This window comes from Pipra filicauda, unplaced genomic scaffold (assembly GCF_003945595.2).
Source record: "Pipra filicauda isolate LSUMZ 115617 unplaced genomic scaffold, ASM394559v2 scaffold406_size631624_pilon, whole genome shotgun sequence".
NCBI lineage: Eukaryota > Metazoa > Chordata > Aves > Passeriformes > Pipridae > Pipra > Pipra filicauda.
This window is the reverse complement of record NW_024104539.1, coordinates 27,280-47,490: the sequence shown is the minus strand read 5'-3', so window position 1 is coordinate 47,490 and position 20,211 is coordinate 27,280. Positions and strand designations below refer to the sequence as shown.

Below are 20,211 nucleotides of genomic sequence, written 5' to 3'. Positions count from 1 at the left end.
TCAGCACCTTGCCAAAACCCCCAGTGCTGGAGCTCTGCTGAGTCCTCCTGCAGAGCCAGCACTGCCTCCCCTGCACACGCGGGGCGTGGAGGGGTCACCATCTCAGTCCTGGTCAGGGACTGAACTGTTCCCTTTGCCACCAAGATCCATAACTAGTTCAAACTCAGCACTTTGGAGTGGCAGAGGAATCCTTATCACAGGCTTCCCTACATTCACAGACTCATGGAATGGTTTGGGCTGGAAGGGACCTTAAAGCTCATCCCATTCCATCCCCTGCCATGGGCAGGGACACCTCCCACTAGCCCAGGTGGCTCCGACCTGGCCTTGGACACTTCCAGGGATCCAGAGGCAGCCACAGCTTCTCTGGGCAACCTGTGCCAGGGCCTCCCCACCCTCACAGACAGGAATTCCTTCCCAATATCCCCTCTGTCCCTGCCCTCTGGCAGTGGGAAGCCATTCCCTGGGTCCTGTCCCTCAATCCCTTGTCCCCAGTCCCTCTCCAGCTCTCCTGGAGCCCCTTTAGGCCCTGAAAAGGTCTCTCGGGTCTCCCTGGAGCCTTCTCTTCTCCAGGTGAACCCCCCCAGCTCTCCCAGCCTGGCTCCATCCTCCTTCCATTGTCACTGGAGCCTCCCACTTATCTCAAAACACATTTTCCAAGCCTGAACAGATTTTTCCCCCCTGCTCCTGAGAGCAGTTAATCCCCAAACGCTTTTCCATCCCCGCAATCCCTTTAACGTCAGTAAATCTTTGCAAATTAAGTGCATCTGTTGTTGGGAGATTTTTCTAAGAGTTATTTGCTGCTCAGAGAGCGATTTACCCTCAGCCACAAATCCCTCCCATTACCCAGCTCTCCTGGGAGCGTTCCTGCCTGGAGTGGTGCCTGCAGGAGCCAGCAGGCTCTCCAAGAAGGATTTGCCCTAATTCCACCCCGCAAAGCTGTCCCTTGTCTTCATCCCAGCCTTCCCTGGGATTGTCCCAAAAGCCTGTGGTCTCACAAAGGTCTCTCCCTTAGTTTGGGCTTTGGGTGATTTTAGATCTAAAACAACCCCCTGGAGGCACCTCAGAGGAATCAGGCAGGAAAATCACAGAGTTCATCATCTGCATCCTGATTTATGGGTTTTTAATGGGATTTTATGGGTTTTCACAGGGGAGGAGCTCAGTGTCACATAAAACTGCCACCCTCCATCAGGATCCTTGGGATGCACCTGCAGAAATCCCTGCAGAGCTCTACCTGCCCTTCCCAGCTCCCAGGATTTGGGTGGAAAACCCAGGAAGTGGGAACAAGCTGCGTGGGGGAGCCTCATTTGCACATGTTCCTCCAGAAGCAGACACAGGATATTTAAAGTATGGTTAAATCCTAAAGTCCTGAATTTTCTGTGGAACAAATTCCCGACCTCTAAATACAAATCCAAAGTGGGAACAGATCACCAGGTCCTTCCTGCAGCAAACCAAGGACGTTTGGCACTGAAAGGGAAAAATCAAGTTGGCATTTGCACCATTTCCCCTTTGGCAACGTCAGGCTCAGGAACCAATTTGTTCTTCAGGGTGGAACAGTGAAAAGATGACTTAAATTAAATATAAAAAGATATATTTTCATTGTTTTCATACATTTGTTGGTGCTAATGATTATCACTGATGGGATAAACCATCCCAGGAAGGTTTGAATATTCCATCTTATGTGAGCCCCTGGAGGCTCATTAATGCTGAGCATTTCCAGTTAAAGGGACACTCACTGGGAGTGAAAGGTGGAAAAAAAGAAGGAAATTTGCTATAAAAGCTTCACTTGATATTCATCCAACCTGACAAGGTGAAATTCTGCAGGACACAGGATGGAACAACCCCTTGGGAGAGAGAGGAGGGAACACAGAACACGAGGGAATGGTTTGAGTTGGAAGGGAATTAAAACCCATCCCATCCCACCCCCTGCCACGGGCAGGGACAACTTCCCCTATCCCAGGCTGCTCCAAGCCCCATCCAGCCTAGCCTGGGACACTTCCAGGGATGGGGCAGCCACAGCCTCTGGAATGAGGACAAAAGTTAAAGGAATAATCTCACAGGACTGTGAGAACTTCCAGGGCTGGCATGGTGCAAAGTAAAAGCCTAAAGGTGCCTGAGAACCTGGTTTAATATTAAAATCCCTTCCCAACAAAGCTGGTAAGAGAATTGGGATTGTTCACCTGGAGAAGAGAAGGCTCCAGGGAGACCCAAGAGACCCCTTCAGGGCCTAAAGGGGCTCCAGGAGAGCTGGAGAGGGACTGGGGACAAGGGATGGAGGGACAGGACACAGGAAATGGCTTCCCACTGCCAGAGGGCAGGGAGAGATGGGATATTGGGAAGGAATTCCTGGCTGTGAGGGTGGGGAGACCCTGGCCCAGGTTGCCCAGAGAAGCTGTGGCTGCCCCTGGATCCCTGGAAGTGTCCAAGGCCAGGTTGGACGGGGCTTGGAGCAACCTGGGCTAGTGGAAGGTGTCCCTGCCCATGGCAGAGAGTTGGATGGATGGGCTTTGAGGTCCCTCCAACCCAAACCATTCTGGGATTCTGGAATCCTTTCCCACCCTCTTTGCTGCATTCCCAGAGCTCTGTTGCCTTCCCCACGCAGGCTCTGCCACCACATTTAAATCACAGGCTGCAAACCCCCAACATTCCTGGACAACCAACCCCATTATCCAGTGTTAAACTCCCTGGAGCCTCAAGGGCTGAGCAGGGAGCAGCTCCACAGGCCCCCGGTGTTCCCGAGGCTGCTGTTCCCAACCCACCTCTCCATCCCTTCCTTCCCAGGTGTAACAAGGACGAGAGTTAGAAAATAACAATAAAAATGTGAGAATAACCTCAAACTCCATCCCCAAACTTCCATATCCTACATATCTCCTCATGTGAACCTTCCCAGCCAAGTAGCTCCCAGGCCCAGCAGCTCCTGCCGTGTCCGTGTGCCGGGAAGAGCTGGAATCCACACCCCGGGAGCAGCACCAGAGGCAGGAGAATTAATGGGTTTTATTCCTTAAGTGAAAGTTGGTCATTAATTTATGAGGGGTCACGGTGGCACACTCTGTAAGTGCTTCACAAAGTCATTAATTTTTTAATGGGAAGCCAAGAAGAATTTTCTGCCATCAAATCTCCGCCGAGCCGTGGGAGGACCCCGAGGGTTAATTAGTGATGGCTCAAATTGGGAAGGTTTGACTGCATCTCCCTGTTATCCAGGGATAATCCAGGGGCTGGAGAGCTGCTTGACCCTTGGGCTGTTCTCCAAAACCTCCTCCCACGGATTTAACCCCCAAAATTAAGGTGCCTGAGAGCAGCTGGGCTGTTCCAGAGGTGCCAGCAGCGCTCAGCCCATGGATTTATCCGTGTCCACAGGGAAGCAGGAGCCTCCTCAGAAACCAAGGCCAGGCTTGCTGGCCTTCTAAAATGATTTTAAAATTTAATTCCGAATTTAAATTTTAAAATAATTTTTTTACTCTGTAGTTTTATTTTTTCTTTTTTTAAAAAACGTAATATTTTAATGCTTTGTATCATAAAATAATTGTGGCTCCCTGAGAGGCTCAAGTGTCAACAGTGATGCCAAACCCTGGTAGCAGCACTGCCAGAGCAGTGTCCCAGCACCTCTGGAGTTCACTGCAACTGGGAAAACTGGGAATCATCATGGAATCACTGAATGGGTTAGGCTGGAAGGGGCCTTAAAGCCCATCCAGTGCCACCCACTGCCACGGGCAGGGACACCTTCCCCTAGCCCAGGTTGCTCCAGGTTCATCCAACCTGGCCTTGGACACTTCCAGGGATGGGCTGACACTTCCCTATGGAGCTGGGAAGACTTGGCATGAGGTTGCCCAGAGAAGCTGTGGCTGCCCCTGGATCCCTGGAAGTGCCCAAGGCCAGGCTGGACGGGGCTTGGAGTGACCTGGGATAGGGGAAGGTGTCCCTGCCCAGGGCAGGGGGTGGGATGGGATGAGCTTTAAAGCCCCTTCCACCCGAGTCTAGGATTGATTCTCTGATTCCTCTCCACCCTTTTCACTGGACACCAACGTTTCCCTCACAGTTTTCCCTTCTCCACCCTCACATTCCCCCCTCATACTTTGCACCAAATCACCCCAGGCTGTTCTCCCACCAACCCAAACCCCGGACGGCCTCGCAGAGCAAATCCCAAGCAGCGTTTCCACCCCAAAGGAGAAGAAAACACTCCACCCACCTTCAACCCCGCTGATGCACTTGACCCTGTCCCGGACCTCGACGTTGTAGCCCTCGAAGGACATGAAGACCCCGTCGGGGTGGTAGGGAGCCCGCTGTGTGTATACTTTGGAGTAGCTATGAGAGAATTCAAACCTGTCATAACCATCGTACTGAGCAATTTTCCCATAAACCTCAAAGTATTTCTCTACCCAGCTGAAGGGCAGGAACACCTCGTTGCCCTCCCTCCTGCCCTTCACGGTGTGCTCCTCGTTGATCACACAGTCAATCTCCTCGTACTTGGGCGCGGGGGCCCTGCCTGCCCCGGCCACAGGGGGGGCTTTCTGCTGCTCCTGGGGGGAGGTCTCCTCACTGTGCTGCCTGGGCTCGTCCTCGGCCATCCCGCGGCGCTCCAGCCCCGGCGGGATCCGCGGGAAGGGGCCGGAGGTGTCCGAGGAGCAGCGGTTCCACAGCAGCACCATCACCAGCGTGAACAGGGCACAGATGACGATCAGAGTCTTGTAGTTGACCCGAGCTGCCAAGCAACGCATATTCACACCATACCTGCAACACAGCGGGCACAGCGTGAGGGGGGCACAGGGCAGCTCCTGGGGGAGCCTTTCCAACAGGAACATCACCCCTCGTGCTCCTGGGGGAGCCTTTCCAACAGGAACATCACCCCTCGTGCTCCTGGGGGAGCCTTTCCAACAGGAACATCACCCCTTGTGCTCCTAGTGGAGCATCTCCAGCAGGAAAAGCACCCTTGTGCTCCTGGTGGAGCATCTCCAACAGGAATATCACCCCTTGTACTCCTGGTGGAACATCTCCAGCAGGAACATCACCCCACACACTCCTGGTGGAGCCTTTCCAACAGGAACATCACCCCTTGTACTCCTGGTGGAGCCTTTCCACAGGAACATCACCCCTCATGCTCCTGATGGAGCATCTCCAAAGGGAAAAGCACCCCATGTGTTCCTGGTGGGGCCTTTCCAACGGGAACATCACCTCCAACACCCTCCTGACAGCAATTCCCAGTAATTCCATGCAATTCCCACAGTTAATTCCCGCATTAATCACGATTTACCTCCCAGGAAGTGCTGGACACACATTCCCTGCAAACCACAGCGTCCACCAGGAGATCCATCAGCAATTCCCTTATTCTCTGCTCCCCTGGAAGCTCCAATCTCTGGGAAGCCCCAACCCCCCCAGTTTTGCCCCACTGATGTTCCCAGTTTATTATTGGCACATCCCACTCCCAACCCTATTCCCAAGGGATGCTTTCATCACCTTCTGCCTTCCCTGTGCAAAGAGCAGAGTTTAAGGGAGTAACAGAGCAGAGAAAGAAATAAAATCCCAATTAAATTTGAAGAACTGGCTAAAATTGCCTCATTTTTCCTGCTTAGAAATCCCTGGCACTTATTTCCCAGGAAGGAACAACCAAAGGCAGTTTCTCCATCACAGAGTTCGTATTTTCAGCGGAATTCTGCAGCTTCACCAAGTGATTGTTTCTAAAGAGAATGTCCTGGACGAGGGATTTTGCCAGGGAATCTTGAACCTTGGATGAAATTGCTCCCACAGGGATTTTCACTGAGGAAAAACCACCGAAAATACCACATTTAAATAATATATTTCTATATATTACCAATAAATCAGTAGAGCCTGAACCTCAATGTCGGGAAATGCGAGGGAACATTGGAAAGTTTTCCATATTTTCCATAAATCCTGAAGAGCACAGGGAGGGTGGGGGCCACGGAATGGGCACCTCTGGGAACCTGGGTGTGATCCCATTTTGGGAATATCGCTTTCTAAGGATCAGGATGTTCAATATTCCCACCAGGGGAGGGTGTCCAAGCTGCAGGAATGGGAACAGAGGAGATCCAGGAGATCCCTGTTCCTGTGCCTCCTTCTCCTGATCCTTCAAACCAAGCCCTGCCTGGCACCTCATCCTGCAAATAAGTCTGTCCCAGCAGAGTTGATGTTTAGACTCTGGAATTAGCCCTGGAAAACATGTTTGGAACTCCTGCTCCTTGATTTTCTGCTGTTCAGGGATCACTGGAGCAGCGCTGGGGAGACCAAAGGAACCCACAAATCCTGGGTTTATTCAAGTCCAGCCCAAAGGCTGAGCTGGATTTTACACCAGGAACTTAAAACTGGTTTTTAGAACACGGTCAGGAATGCACAGAGGCCTGGAATAAAGTCTTTTACCTTTTTTATCCCAATTTTTTTTTACCTTTTACCTTTTTAATCCCAAATTTTTTACCTGTTTTTCTCTCCCAGCTTCCAGAGCTGATGACGAGGAGGAGCAGAACAGAACGAGAAGTGACAGAAAAGCTCCTTGAGGACAAACTGTGAATTATATTTGAATCCCTGACAGTGAATTATTGAAGTCCAGGAGGTGATTAATATTAAATATCGAATAAACAACAGAAAATCACCAGTCCAAGGGCAGAGCAACTGCTGAGCAGGGAAAATGCTGCCAGGGAATTCTCCCCTGGGGTCAGCGAAGAGCAAAGAGGATTCCTGGAAAAAGGTGGAATAATTCTGTGTTCTTACCTCCCAGAGCCTTTGGTTCCCTGCTCCCAACAAACCTGGGATGAACATCTCCAATACCTGGAGTGCCCAACACAGAACCTACAAAATCCTCGTTGATAAAACGGAATTCGGGGTTGATCCCTCAAAGCAGCTTTTCTTTGGGAGGAACAGAATTCCCGAATATTTCAGTTTCTTCTTCAGGCTCAGGTTAAAAGGCAGGGACGTGGCTGGAGGATCCAGGTGTTCCTTTGGGAAGGCCACGTCCAAGTGGAAGAGTTTTGCCAGTTAAATCCCACAAACTTCATCCCCAAAGCCAGCGGGAAAGCCGGGCAGTGAAATCCTCCCGCGGTGCCAAACTCCTCGTTTTGGTGACATTTTTTACAGTAATCCCTGCTTGAAAAATAAATTCCCGTTTTCCAAGCATTCTACCCCAAGTTTTTAAGGATCAGGGACCACTCCAGGACTTGGAGGATCCAGAGAGCAGCAGCAGGGACAGACCCACAGCATTCCCTGTGTCCCCCTGCAGGCCATTCCACATCCCTACGGACACACTCTCTGCTCCAGGGCTTGGGGATCAAACCCAGTTGGTAAAATCTGACAAATTTGGGGGGTTGTTGATTTTTTGGGTTGGTTTTTTTCCTTTTTTGAGGGGTATTTCTGTCATTTCCTGGAGCACTTGATCTAATTCCAGCCCTGTCTAATGGAGGTTGAAGTGGTTCATCCTTACTAAGGGTATCCAGGAATCCCCTCCAGGAATCCCTTTTTTTCAAGAGGCAGTAATTGTGTTGAAATAAGCAAAAAAAAAAAGTTATTTCTTTGTGCTGCACAATGTTTCAAAACAGTTAATGGAGGGTGGAGGGCACAGTAATGGCTCTTTTCAGTTTGTCCAACAGCTGAAATTTGAAGCTTGAAAGTTCCTTTTACTGTGGCCAAAAAAAAAGAGTCTGGATCCATCCTGTGACTCTGGGCTTGAAAATTTAGGTTAAATCACAATTATCTTAAAAAAATAAAAAAAGTCTCCAACTCTCTTCCACAGCAAGTTTCCCTTCTGCAGCTCAACCTCAAGACACGGGAATTCAACCCCGAGGAAGGAAAGAGCCTCAGAAACAAGGGGGGAAAGGTTTTACTCCACCTGGATATCCTGGAACGTAGGAAATGGAAGTCAGGAGGCGGTTCCCAAAGCTCCCCATTTTTCCCACTGGTCCATCTCTGACCTTCAAACCTCTTCTGCCTCAGCCTTCCGGGCTGGAGATGCCACCAACCTGTTCCTCGGGGATTTTTGGGAGCGTAGGAGTCGGGTCCTGCCGCCTCCTTGAACTGGGAGAGGGACCACTGCGGTTCTGTGGGATGAGGGGGGTCTGGATGTTGGGCTGCACTCGGGGGGTGATGCTTTCCTGGCAGGGGTGGGTTCCCAGGGCAGAATTCCACACTCCAGCCCACGCTCCAGCCCTGATCCCTCGCAGGGATCCGCAGGCACAGCTGCTCCCGGGCTGCAAAGGGAGATGAACCGACTCCAAACCACCTGGAATCACTACAGAGTCAGAAGAAGAGCGTTGTGTAACTTCCATTTGGACAGAGGAGGCCTTGGATAACGTTCCTGTGCAGGAGGGAGCTCTGCCAATGTGCCAAATCCAGTTTTTTATGGAAGCTGAGCAGCTTCCCGAGGTTTGCCCAGTCCCTCCCTCCCACCTCCCTGTGGGCAAGAACTCAGCTCCAGCTGAGTCCCAGCAGGAAAACCAGCCCTTAAACCCCACAAACTGCCCCAAACACCCCTGTTCTTCCTATGGCAGAATCCCGGGATGGGTTGGGTTGGAAGGACCTTCCAGCTCATCCCATTCCAGCCCTGCCATGGGCAGGACCTGTCCCCGTTCACTCCAGGCCCCATCCAACACGCTGGCAAGGAATTCTCCAGGATAATCCTCCTCCCTAAAAGCCTGGCACCCCCAGGACTGGGAACCTGGTGCTGAACCTCCTCCTCTGCTTTTTGAAAATCCCATTTCACAGAAAGGTGGATAACGGGGGATACAAACCCCTGGCTCTGCAGCCCCAGCCGTTCCCCAGGGAGCAGCTCTCGGGGATGCTCTGCCCTTTTTCCCAGGCATGCAGCAGTTTATTTTAGGCAAATCCATCCAGCAGCACAAACCCTCCAGGAAATCAGCAGAGATTGTTTAATCCTTGACTCTTCAGCTCCATTTGCTGCAGACTTTTCCTTGGCTCCCGACTTGCCACGACGGAGCCGTGGCCGTGGAACGGAGCAGCTTCATCCAACTGCAGCTGAAGCACCTTTGCTTCCTGACTTTCCTCTGCTCCATCTCCCAAACCCCCAGTTTTTTTCCTCCTTGTCTCTTCTTGCATCTCATTTTCCAGGAATCAACCTGCAGGAATTTCCCTGTGACTTCAGGACACTCCGAGTGCCCCCTTTTAACTCAGCAACAGGGACATTTTCCCAGAAGCTGCACAACATAAATCCACAGAATCCCGAGATTCACCTACTAATTCTCCTGGAATTCCATTGATGAAATGTTAATAGGAACAAGTAGGAGAGAAGTTCCAACATTCGGCTGTTTTCCTGCAAAAAGAGGCCACGATTCCCTCTGTCTTTCCTGGTTTCAGGTAACAGGGAATGATTTGTGAGGGATGTGGGGTCTTTGATCACTGCTGGGAGCCTGAATTTAATGGATTATAAACTGCCAAGCTCTCCCATGTCACTAAATAATGGATAAATATGGAGATGTATTCACACAAACACAGGGATAATGCACTGGGAGAGCGAGGTAGAACCAGCAGGAAAATATCCTTTTCTTTTCCCAAACAAATTGAATTGTTACTAATTTCTCCATCAATTCCTGCTGCCAAAACCCCTCGGGTTTGTGGTTTCCCTGTTTTTCCTCTGCAGGAGCAGGAGTGGATTTTTATACCGAGATAAACATCCCAATTCCAGCGTTGCCTCCTCCTCTCCCCCACAAAGGTGGGAGCAAGGAACGCTTCAAAGGGAGGAGGGATAAACAGGAAGGATGAAATAAGGCAGCTATTTTGGGGAGAAGCAAAGCAAACTTCCAGAAGCATTGTGAACAGCATAAACTTTAAGTAAATCCAATGGAACTCAGGATTCCCTCATTAGGAAGTATCTCCAAATCCTACCTTGCAACCAGAACCAACCCAAGGCAACCCCAAATCCTCTCAGGAGCATTCTGAAAGATGAACCCAATTCCAAGGATCACAGAATCCTGGAATGGCTTGGATTGGAAGGGAACTTGAAGCTGATCCTGCCTCACCCCCTGCCCTGGGCAGGGACACCTTCCACTATCCCAGGTTGCTCCAAGTTCATCCAGCCTGGTCTTCCTTCCAGAACCTTCCTGGTTCTCCTGCTTCCAGCCCTGCCTGGCTCGTGTTCCCCATGGATCCCCCGGGGCCGTGTGGGCTGACATTCCCTGGGCTCAGTCTCCTCAGACACTGGAGTTTCCCTCTCTGTGCTCAGTGGAGAGGGAAATCAGGTCCTGCTGCTTCCAAATCCTCCCTCCTGACCCTCCTGTCTGTGGGAGCAGCTGAGCCAAGAGGCTCCTCAGGGAGCTCCAACAGGGAACCCATCCAGGGAACCCACATCCAGCGGGGATGTTCCTTCAGCCTGTGGACTGCTGGAGGCTTCAACTGGAACATTTAAAGAGTTCATTGCATTTTGGTAAAAACATCTTCATTTTGGTGAAAGCTCTTCCTCCAGAGAGCCAAAACCACTCAAATCTTACACTGCCTCAAATTTAACCTCTCCAGTGATCTGCAGAATAATGAGCTGGTGATGGGCAAATCCCAGCCCTGGATGAACTTGGAGCAACCTGGGCTAGTGGAAGGAGTTCCTGGGGGTGAAACAAGATCATCCTTAAGCTCCCAACCCAACCCATTCCATGATTCCACGATCTCCCAGCACGTTATTTAACACATATTTAATATCTCCTGTGCCTTTTTTTGCTGCCTCTTACTCATTTTATCCCAATTTATACCCTCAAAGCACGGATAGATGTGGCTCCACGAGCAGAATTCCCTCCCAGGTGGGTTCTTTGGGGGGAATTTTTTTCCTTTCAGCACTGGCACCGGCCCTGCCAAAAAACCCTTTCCGAGCCCCAGCTGGGAATGAAACCCTGACAATGGATTTGCTGATGATCCCGTTTCCCTGCCCACATTCAGCAGGATCCATTGCCTCGTGCAGGATAAAGCCATTCCTGGCAGTTCTGGGCTGCAGAGCTGCTGAAAAGTGAAAGGAAAGAGGCTTTTCCCAGTCAACATTTTCAGCACAACCATCAGCAGCGCTGGGGGTGGAGTGCCCAGCTCAGCAATTCCAGGCTCTGCATTCCAAGCTCCCACAGATGCAAAGGGGGGGGGGGGGTTGACTTCCTGTGGTTTCCAGGGAAAGTGGTACCTGGAAACTTCCTGGAGAATCCCAGAATCCTGGGATGGTTCGGGTGGGAAGGGACCGTAAAGGGCACCTGGTTCCACAGGGGGTGTGAGCTCTTCCCTCCTTGTTTTCAGGGAAGATGGTGCTGGAGCCAAAGACTCACAGAATCCAGGGATGGGTGGGGTGGGAAGGGACCTTAAAGCTCATCCAGTCCCACCCCCAGGGACACCTCCCACTAGCCCAGGTTGCTCCAACTTGACCTTGGACACTTCCAGGGATCCAGGGACAGTCACAGCTTCTCTGGGCAACCTGTGCCAGGGCCTCCCCACCTGGAATTCCCAGCCAGGAATTCCTTCCCAGTATCCCATCTATCCCTGCCCTCTGGCAGAGGGAAGCCATTCCCCCTTTTCCTGTCCCTCCAGGTCCTTGTCCAAAGTCCCTCTTTCCTTACCCAAGTCCTCCCTCACTCCTGCAGCCACCTCTGTGTCAGCAGGCATGGAACACTCTGGATTTCCAGCTTTCCAGGATGCAGTGCATGTTCCAGGAACACCTGCAGAATTCCTGCTTTTGCCACCCAGGAGCTCCAAACCCAGTCAGAGGGAAAAACACCACAACATGACCTTGCCTTGGGGAAACTGCTCCCACATTCCTCAGGGAGGACATGGAAGCACTTCCAGCCTCCAGCTGGTTCCTGGGCCTCTTCCACAGGGATTTATCCTCACAGAGGCTCTGCCAAAGTGGGAATGGCGGGAAGAGAAAGGAGGATTTGAAGTGCAGGACACCTGGAGCATGGGGGCAGGAATTCCCAGCATCCCTGGCACCTCCTGAAGCAGGAGGTGGGCACGGAGCAGCCCCTGGCTCACTGCGGGTTTCCCAGAGGGATTTGTTAGTTCAGTTAATTATTAACTGATCCCAAAGCCTTCCTGCCAAGTCCTTCTGGAAAAAAAAATAATAAAAAAATTCAGGAATGTCACCTTCTGGGATGGACACGGGCAGCAATCCAGGTTTTGGCTGCAGGGGCAGGGCTTTGGTGGTGGCAGGGCAGGGCCAGGGGGCTGGGCCAGCCCATAATATCCCCCCAGGGCAGGAAAAGCCCTGGCACCACGGGGGTTTTAGGGAGAAAGGCTGGATTTCCCGGGAAAAATTCCTCGTGAGGAGAGTTTTTCCCAGAGCAAAGAATTCCCTCCCCCCCGCCCCCCCCCAAAGGCTGAACATTCCCAGCTCCAGGTTAATGTTTGACAGGGAATGGTCGGGCTGGGCTTGCTTAGGTCTGGTTTAGGGGCAGGACCTGCCCAATTCCTCAGGGTTTGGAGCTTGGAATCCAACCTGGAATCCACCAGGAACAGGCTCTGGGTTAATAAACATTACAGCACATTTAAGGATTTATGGAGGGACTTTTTGAAGGGGTTTAAAGCACATTTAGTGGCTTATTGGAGGCCTTATTTAAGGGTTGGAAAGCACATTTGGTGCCTTATTTCCAGAAGGTCCAAAGGAGATATTATTATTATTATTATTATTATTATTATTATATAATTATTATAAATCATTACTATCACAGAGCATCCAAAGGGCTGGAATAGAGACACAAAACACCCTGTTAGGAGATGCTACAATCCTGTTCTACATCAAATAGAGAGAAAATGAAAGATAAAATTATATTTCAAAATATTAATGATATTATATTTTATATTATATATTATATTAATAATATATTAAATACAGTTTGTTAAACAGATAATTATATCCTATATAAAGATATGTAGATATTAGATACCATATAAAATATATCTATTGTGTATTAGTTTAAATATATAATATAAAAATATAAAATATGTCTAAACAGATATGAAATATATCTAAAAAGATATTAAAAATATATTAAGGCTATTTTAAAAAGATAAAAATATATTGAAAATATTAAAAAAATATAAAAAGACATAAAATATATAAATAGACATAAAATATATAAAATATATAAAATACATAAAATATAAAAAATACATAAAATACATAAAATAAATAAAAATACATAAAATATATAAAAGTATAAAGATATAAAAGTATAGAGAAATATATAAGATTAAATAAAAAAATATATAAAATAAAGTGTGCAGCCAATGCCAAGAACTCCTGTGCTGCTCTTCCCTCTGGCACATCCCTAATTGCTCCATCCAGAGCTCCTTCCCTATTTTTCCTGCTGCAATGTCGTTCCAAACAAATTAAACCCAGCCAAGAACAAGCTCCAGATGTGAGGAATTCCCAAAGGCCAAAAATTCAGGTTTCCAAAAAAGCTGGGAATTTTTGCCACCATCGTCCCTTCCTTCCCAACCTCCCTGGAATTTTGAAACCAAGCCTGAACTCCGGGATAATCAATATCCAACAGTTCCAATGGCAAAATGATCCTGATTTTCTCCTTCAAATCCCTGTCTCAGACCATCCAGCACTTCCAAGGAAACAGGAGGTTGAGAATAAATCTGCTTTTTTTTCTAGGACTTAATCCAGACTCCTAAACATGCAAAATTCCCACATTAAGGCTTTTTAATTTCCATCAACTTAACTCCACCTGTCCCTCCCAATTCCCAACTCCAGTTGCTTCCACGAGAAGGAAAACCACCAAAATCCCTCCCCTTTAAACACCAAAACTGCCGGGAGCAGGTGGTGGGAATGTTGGACAGGTTATGGATTGAAAAGCTGGCAGGAGAACTTTATTCCCTGGGACCAGGAGTGTGGTTGCTGTTCCTAAACCCCACATTCCAGGGGCAGCTCAGCCTGGAAAAGCCCGGGAAGGACGAGGAGTTTGACAAGTCAAACAATTCCAGAGGGGAGAGTTAGAGCAAGAGATGGGAGAGGGAATGTTCCAGACCCCTAATCCCACGGGATTCCGGGGGTTTGGTTTCCACTCCAGAGGGTGGACACAAAATGGATGCTTTCCCAGGAAACACCACCTTCATTCCCAAACTATTTCCCCGGCCACTGAAAAATTCATTTCCTGGAGATTTTAATTGTTCCCACAGATGCTCTCGGGGCTCATTCCAAAGGATTTAAAGCGTTCCCTGCACGGAGGGATTGGGAATGACAGCCCAGCCTCCCAAACCTCAGCCCAGCCTCGGGAATTCTGCCTGAATTCAGCAGGAAAAGCCTGGAAAATACAACTTCCCCAGCCCAGATGGGGCCCACCAGCCTGGATTAATTCCTGGGAAGGAGCCTGGAGTTGCCTTTAATCCTGGAAAAATGCTTTGGAATTACTTGGCTGGTTCAGCAGCTCCTGAAAAGCTTTTGTGTCCCAGCTGAACCCCTGGATTTTCCAGCTTTCTTTGGGCATTTCCCCTTTGGAGTTTGGCTTTTCCCGAAGTTGTGGGATAAACCCCAAGGACCAAAGAAACTGGTGAAGGATAAAAATTATCCCTAAATTTCATATATTTGAAAATTAGAGTCATAGGATCATAAAATCAGGGAATTTGGCTGGAAAGGACCTTAAAGCTCATCCAGTTCCAACCCCCTCCCCCATGGAAAACCAAGCTCCAGTTTAATCCCTGGATTTTCCAGTATCCCAAAGCCTCCCTGCAAGTACAACAGGTTCAATCCAGCCTTTTCCATGTTTAATCATGGATAATGAGATCCTACATGCAAAGGAAGGGAATTACCATCTTTCCCACATCAAACAACCCCAGACCTGTTCTCCCGAGCCCGGGATAATTCCCATTGATGCCTCCGAGCCCTCCCACCGGAGTCACTCATGGATACCATGGAAACACAGCTCCAGCTCCCCAAACGGAGGGAATTCCGCACTTCCCACCTCTCCAAGGTGAGCTTTCACCTCCTCCAGCTCATTCCAAGCCCGGAATGCTGCAGGAGTTACTCACGGTCTGAGGAGGGCGAAGGAAAAGCTCTGGAAATCCGGGATTTAGGCTGGAAAGCCCCAACTCCCCCTGAGCCGGAGCAGCTCCCGCTTCCCGTTATCCCGACACTCCTGGAAGCAGAGCCATGTGCAGCTGCAGCTGCGAGTTCTTCCACGGGATCAACATTAACCATTTAGGGAAAGGCTGGAATCACAGCCAGGAATTCCAGCTCGCTCCAGGAATTCCAGCTCGCCCCAGGAATTCCAGCTCGCCCCAAACACACGCGGATTAAAGCCGGGAACGGGGAGAAGGGGCTCCTCTCTTACCTTAGGAAAGGGAGGGCTGGGAATTCTAACGCATCTCCGGGTTTTCCAACTTCCAGAATAGATCCCTGGGAGGTTTCAAGCGGGTCTCCAGCTCCGTGTTCCTGCAGGGATGTGGAGAGAGGGAAAAAAAACAGGGAAGACTGAAGTGCTTAAGGATCTGGCGGAGCTGGCGGAGCCTCCGGAGCCTCCGGAGCGGGGTGTTCGCCTCCTTTATCCCTCAAATCCTCTTATCCAGGGCTGTGCTTCCCAAGGCAGCCGGGCTGCTGGATTCCAAGGCTCAGCTCCTGCACGGAAGGCTCGGGAGCAGGGATGTCACTTCCTCCAGCAGCACATCCCACTCCCCCTCCCCAGCCCGCCCCGCTCCGGAGCGAATCCCGAATCCCGGCATCTGCCCGGGCACGGCTCCCGGGAAACACTCCGGGAAAATTCCAGTGCAAAGCTCCAACCAAAGGATCCCGGGCTTAGCTCAGCCCTGACGTGGCTGGAGCTGCACGAGGGGGAGAATTCCAAGGGAAAAGGGAATAAAGCGGAGAGCGGGAAGAAATTGCAGCTGGAATTACGAACAGAGCTCCAGAGATTTCACTCCCCAAATTCCACGGCTCTGGAATTAACTGAGCTCCAGAGGAGATTTAACTCCCCAAATTCCACAGCTCTGGAATTATTCACTGAACTCCAGAGGAGATTTAACTCCCCAAATTCCACAGCTCTGGAATTATTCACTGAGCTCCAGAGGAGATTTAACTCCCTCAATTCCATGGCTTTGGAATTATTCACTGAGCTCCAGAGATTTAACTCCCCCACTTCCATGGCTCTGGAATTATTGAGTTTCAGAGGAGATTTAACTCTCCAAATTCCACAGCTCTGGAATTACTGAGTTTTAACTCCCCAAATTCCACAGCTCTGGAATTAACTGAGCTCCAGAGGAGATTTAACTCCCCAAATTCCACAGCTCTGGAATTATTCACTGAACTCCAGAGGAGATTTAACTCCCTCAATTCCATGGCTCTGGAATTATTCACTGAGCTCCAGAGGAGATTTAACTCCCCAAATTCCACATTTATTGATGGTCTGGTCCAGCCCCAAAATATTTCCAGAGGTTTTTCCCAGCTCTTTCATTGCTGTTCCTTTTCCCTGCTCAAATCCAACAGGAACAAACCCTTGGAAGCTTTTCAGATTATTTATTCCCTTTTTTTTCTTATGTGGCTGAACATTCCTTAAAAAAGGAACCACCCCCCTGCCCACACATGATCCATGGATTACCCGGGAATCAGGACCCGGCACTGCCTCAATCCCACGGAATTAACTCCTAACCCAGCCTTTCAATGGGCTCTGCCCTTCCCAAATTTGGGATAATCACTCCCTTATTAACTCCCTGCATCCTTCCCTCGCATTCCCAATCTCCGATCCAACAAAAACTCCTCTGCTGGAGTTTCCCTGGAACAGGCTTTGTTTTCCAAGGATTCTCCGCGTCTCTGAGCAAACTGGATCCCACCAGAGGAGGTTTATCCAGCCACTTGAATCCCATTCATCCATTATCCAACACCCACCTGGACCTTTGAAAACTCCACTGGAATTTTCTCCTGGAATTAGCCCCATAAACCAAATTTATTCCAGGTGGGATTTTTCCCTCTAATCCTCCTGCTGGAGGCTCCATTTAACAACCAAAGCAGCTCCAAGGATTCAGATTTCCTTCCAGGGCCGGGATGGACCCGGCAGGAGCTTTCTGACACACTTCTCCTTGGAATGCTGAGGATTCCCAGGTTCCTTTGGCATTTTTAGAGCCTCTGCCCCAAGAATTGGCAGCTTGCAAAAAATAAGAAATAAGCAACAAAATCCTCCTTTTCTTGGCATTCCCTCAGAAAGCCAAGGAGACAAAGCCCAGATCCCACTGCCACGGCTCCACGGGGATTTTCCTGTGGGAGCACAAGCCCCCCCTGGATTTTCCAAGGTATTCCCAGCACATGGAGCAGAAAGCCCTTCCCTGGCTCCCTCCAGATGTTCAGTTCTATTATTCGGGAGCTCATCCCTCTCCCTTGGAGCCCATTTGGAGCTTCCAGAGCAGAAATCCCACTTTTTGAAGCAGGAATCCGGGAATATTTTCCCAGAGAAGGCCCTCCAAGGTCACCCACCACCATCCCAAGCAGCCCAGAGCACCGAGTGCCACATCCAGGCATTCCATGGACACCTCCAGGGACTCCACCACCTCCCTGGAGCCCATTCCAACGTCCAATCCCCCTTTCCATGAGGGAATTCCGCCCGAAAATTCCTGCTGATCCTCATCCCAGCCAGCCCCAGCCCCCCAGTGGATGTTGCCATGTGTCCCCACACCGTGGCTGAAGATTCCCTCTGTTTTTCCCTTTTAATCCCTCCCTTATTTTGGGGGAATATTCGGGAGTGAATCTGCTCTTTTCCACACTCCTCAGCTCCTCTCTCCCACTCCACCCTCCTGAGGGCTCCAAACTTTCCCTGGTACCGTTTCCAGCAGCCCCAAAAACCCCGGGAGTGCTGCTCCAATCCAGCTCCTTCCCACAAGGAACCTTCTGGAAGGCTCTTCCCACTCCAATCCCCTCCCTTGGATCCACTGCCAACTTTTCCAAGTAACCACCAGCACTTGGGATGTTTGATTCCCACCTGGATTTGCACATTCCTCCTGGTTTTTGGCAGAAAAAGGGGAAATATCCCTGGGTTTTCACAGAGGAGAATTCCTGGCTGAAATACTGGGAAAATTCCAGGCGCTCCCAGTCACCAGGAGCTGGGAAAGGTCCCAGATGGGAAGGACTGTGCTGGTGGCTCCAACAGGTCAGTGGGGAACATCCCTGGGACAGCCTGGACACGGCTGGGAAAGCCAAGGAGCCAAGCCTGGATCCTTCCTGCTCCTGGCTCCTGGAAGGAACAGCTGCAGAGCCTGGAATTGCACCAGGAATGGCCTGGAGGCTGAGCCTGGAGCAGCCAAGGAGCTCAGCAAACAGCTCATCCCGGGAGCTCTGCCAAGGATGGATCCAACAGCCCAGGAATCCCTGGAGAAACCTCCAGGAGAGGGATGGAGAGCTTGGAGCAGCTCCCCAGGGAATGAGGAGGGAAAGGGCAGGAGAAGAGGCCTCAGGGCAGCTCAGGGGGGGAAGAGCTGCTCTTCCCTACCCAGAGAGCCCAGATCCAGGCTGGAATGCTGCTGCTTCCCCAGGAGGCACCTCGGGAACAACTCAGTGCCTTGCAGGCTGAGGGGAAAATTCCTACCCATTTATCCCGGGATTTCAGGAACAGATCTTCCAAAGAGGGATTTGGGACACATTTTTCCTCTCAAGCCCCACCTGCTCCACTCTGACCTTCCCCAAATTTCACTTTGGGTCGATTCTGTTCTAGTTCTGAACTTCCCAAGCCATTAAATCCCTGTCCTGGGGGATGAGGAGCCTTGGCTGGAATTCCCAGGATGGAATCCACGTGAGCCACAGGCACGGGGGGGATTCCAAACCCCACAAACAAACAGCCCAGCGGCCAGAACTTACCCAACCCATCCCAAATTCCTCATGGAACATGGAATCCTCTGTCTGGACCCAGGGTCATCCTTTATAAAACCCCCTGGGAATAAAGGATCCTAAAAAACAATGAAAGCACCCGAGGGTTGCAACGAGTGTTCCCTTTTTAAATAAATTTTTGACTCTTAAATTGAATTTTTGATGAAAAAAGGACTCTTTGGAGCTGCCTGGGGAGGCACAGCCTTTCCAAGAGCAGGGCAAGGCTGGAAAAGAGCGGAATTCCAGGTTAGTCCAAAGTTTTAGGTGCACCCTGCAGAGACACTCCCATAAAAATCCAAGCTTTTCCCATTTTGGATGATGTTTGGGCTGCTGGCAAAGCTCCCAGAGGGGACATTCCCAGCACTGCTTTTCCTGGTGCCTCATTTGCCATCCTGGTTGGAATTATGAGCCCTTCCAAAAAACCAGGGAATAAACCTGCAAAAAAACAGGGAATAAACCTGCAAAAAATCAGGGAATAAACCTGCAAAAAAACAGGGAATAAACCTGCAAAAAAACAGGGAATAAACCTGCAAAAAATCAGGGAATAAACCTGCAAAAAAGCAGGGAATAAACCTGCAAAAAAGCAGGGAATAAACCTGCAAAAAAGCAGGGAATAAACCTGCACAAACCCAGGGAATAAACCTGCAAAAAAGCAGGGAATAAACCTGCAAAAAAGCAGGGAATAAACCTGCAAAAAAGCAGGGAATAAACCTGCAAAAAAGCAGGGAATAAAGGAGCTCCCTGCAGAGCCCGGGGGTGTTTCCAGTTTGGGAAGCTGTTCCAGGGGAATGTGCACAACTGTCAGTCAGAGCAGCTGGAACGAGGGCACACAAGGGCACAGAGTCAGGCCAAGGGCTCCCTTGGAGATCTTTTAGGCTGCAATATTTTGCCCAGAAAATTAAAAAAGCTCCTTGGATTTAATCGGAATTCCCTGGGAAAAATCTTGGAGGAGCGGCGGTAAAATTTGGAATTCCCTGCCAAGCTTGTTAGGAATCCTGTGAGTATTAAAATTCAGTGTATCCCAAGGATAATCAGTATTTGCTCCAGTGGAAACCAGTAGGACCAGTTTGAGTCGGATTTAATGAGGGGGAAAAAAGGGATTTTCCGGGTTAATGGTTCTCCTGGAGCACAAAATGTTTCACTGGAATGTTACAAAAGGGCATTTTAAAGTAGCTGTGACAGCAAGGATCAAGTCCAGCATCCATGTCCAAGCAAATCCATGAGCTGTGGGTGCACCTTGGACTGGAAAAATCCTGGAGGAGAACCTGGAACTCCACAATCCATGGCAGGGAAAACCCAGCTGTTCCCACACTATGGAAAGGAGGAATTGACAGTTCTATTTCTCATTGAAATCAGTTAAAAACATCTATAAAACAGGTTTTTGGAATGAAACAAGTGGATTTAAGGCCCAAGGAGAATCTGGGATGGGTGGGAGCCTGGAAATCCAAAAATCC

At 49.8% G+C, this 20,211-nt stretch overlaps 1 protein-coding gene across 9 annotated transcripts in view; it reads right to left on the bottom strand.

Moving 5' to 3' along the window:
• LOC113994649 (D-glucuronyl C5-epimerase) overlaps positions 1-20,211 on the bottom strand; it is a 48,826-nt gene that overhangs the window by 5,201 nt on the left and 23,414 nt on the right. For 6 of the 9 annotated variants that reach the window (XM_039385342.1, XM_039385341.1, XM_039385340.1 and 3 more), the window contains 2 exons: positions 15,246-15,346; positions 4,184-4,725 (listed from right to left, as the gene is read on the bottom strand). In XM_039385342.1, the coding sequence (XP_039241276.1) occupies positions 4,184-4,725; positions 15,246-15,346 (643 nt within the window). The other 3 variants (XM_027733925.2, XM_039385344.1, XM_039385345.1) reach the window with 3 other exon arrangements.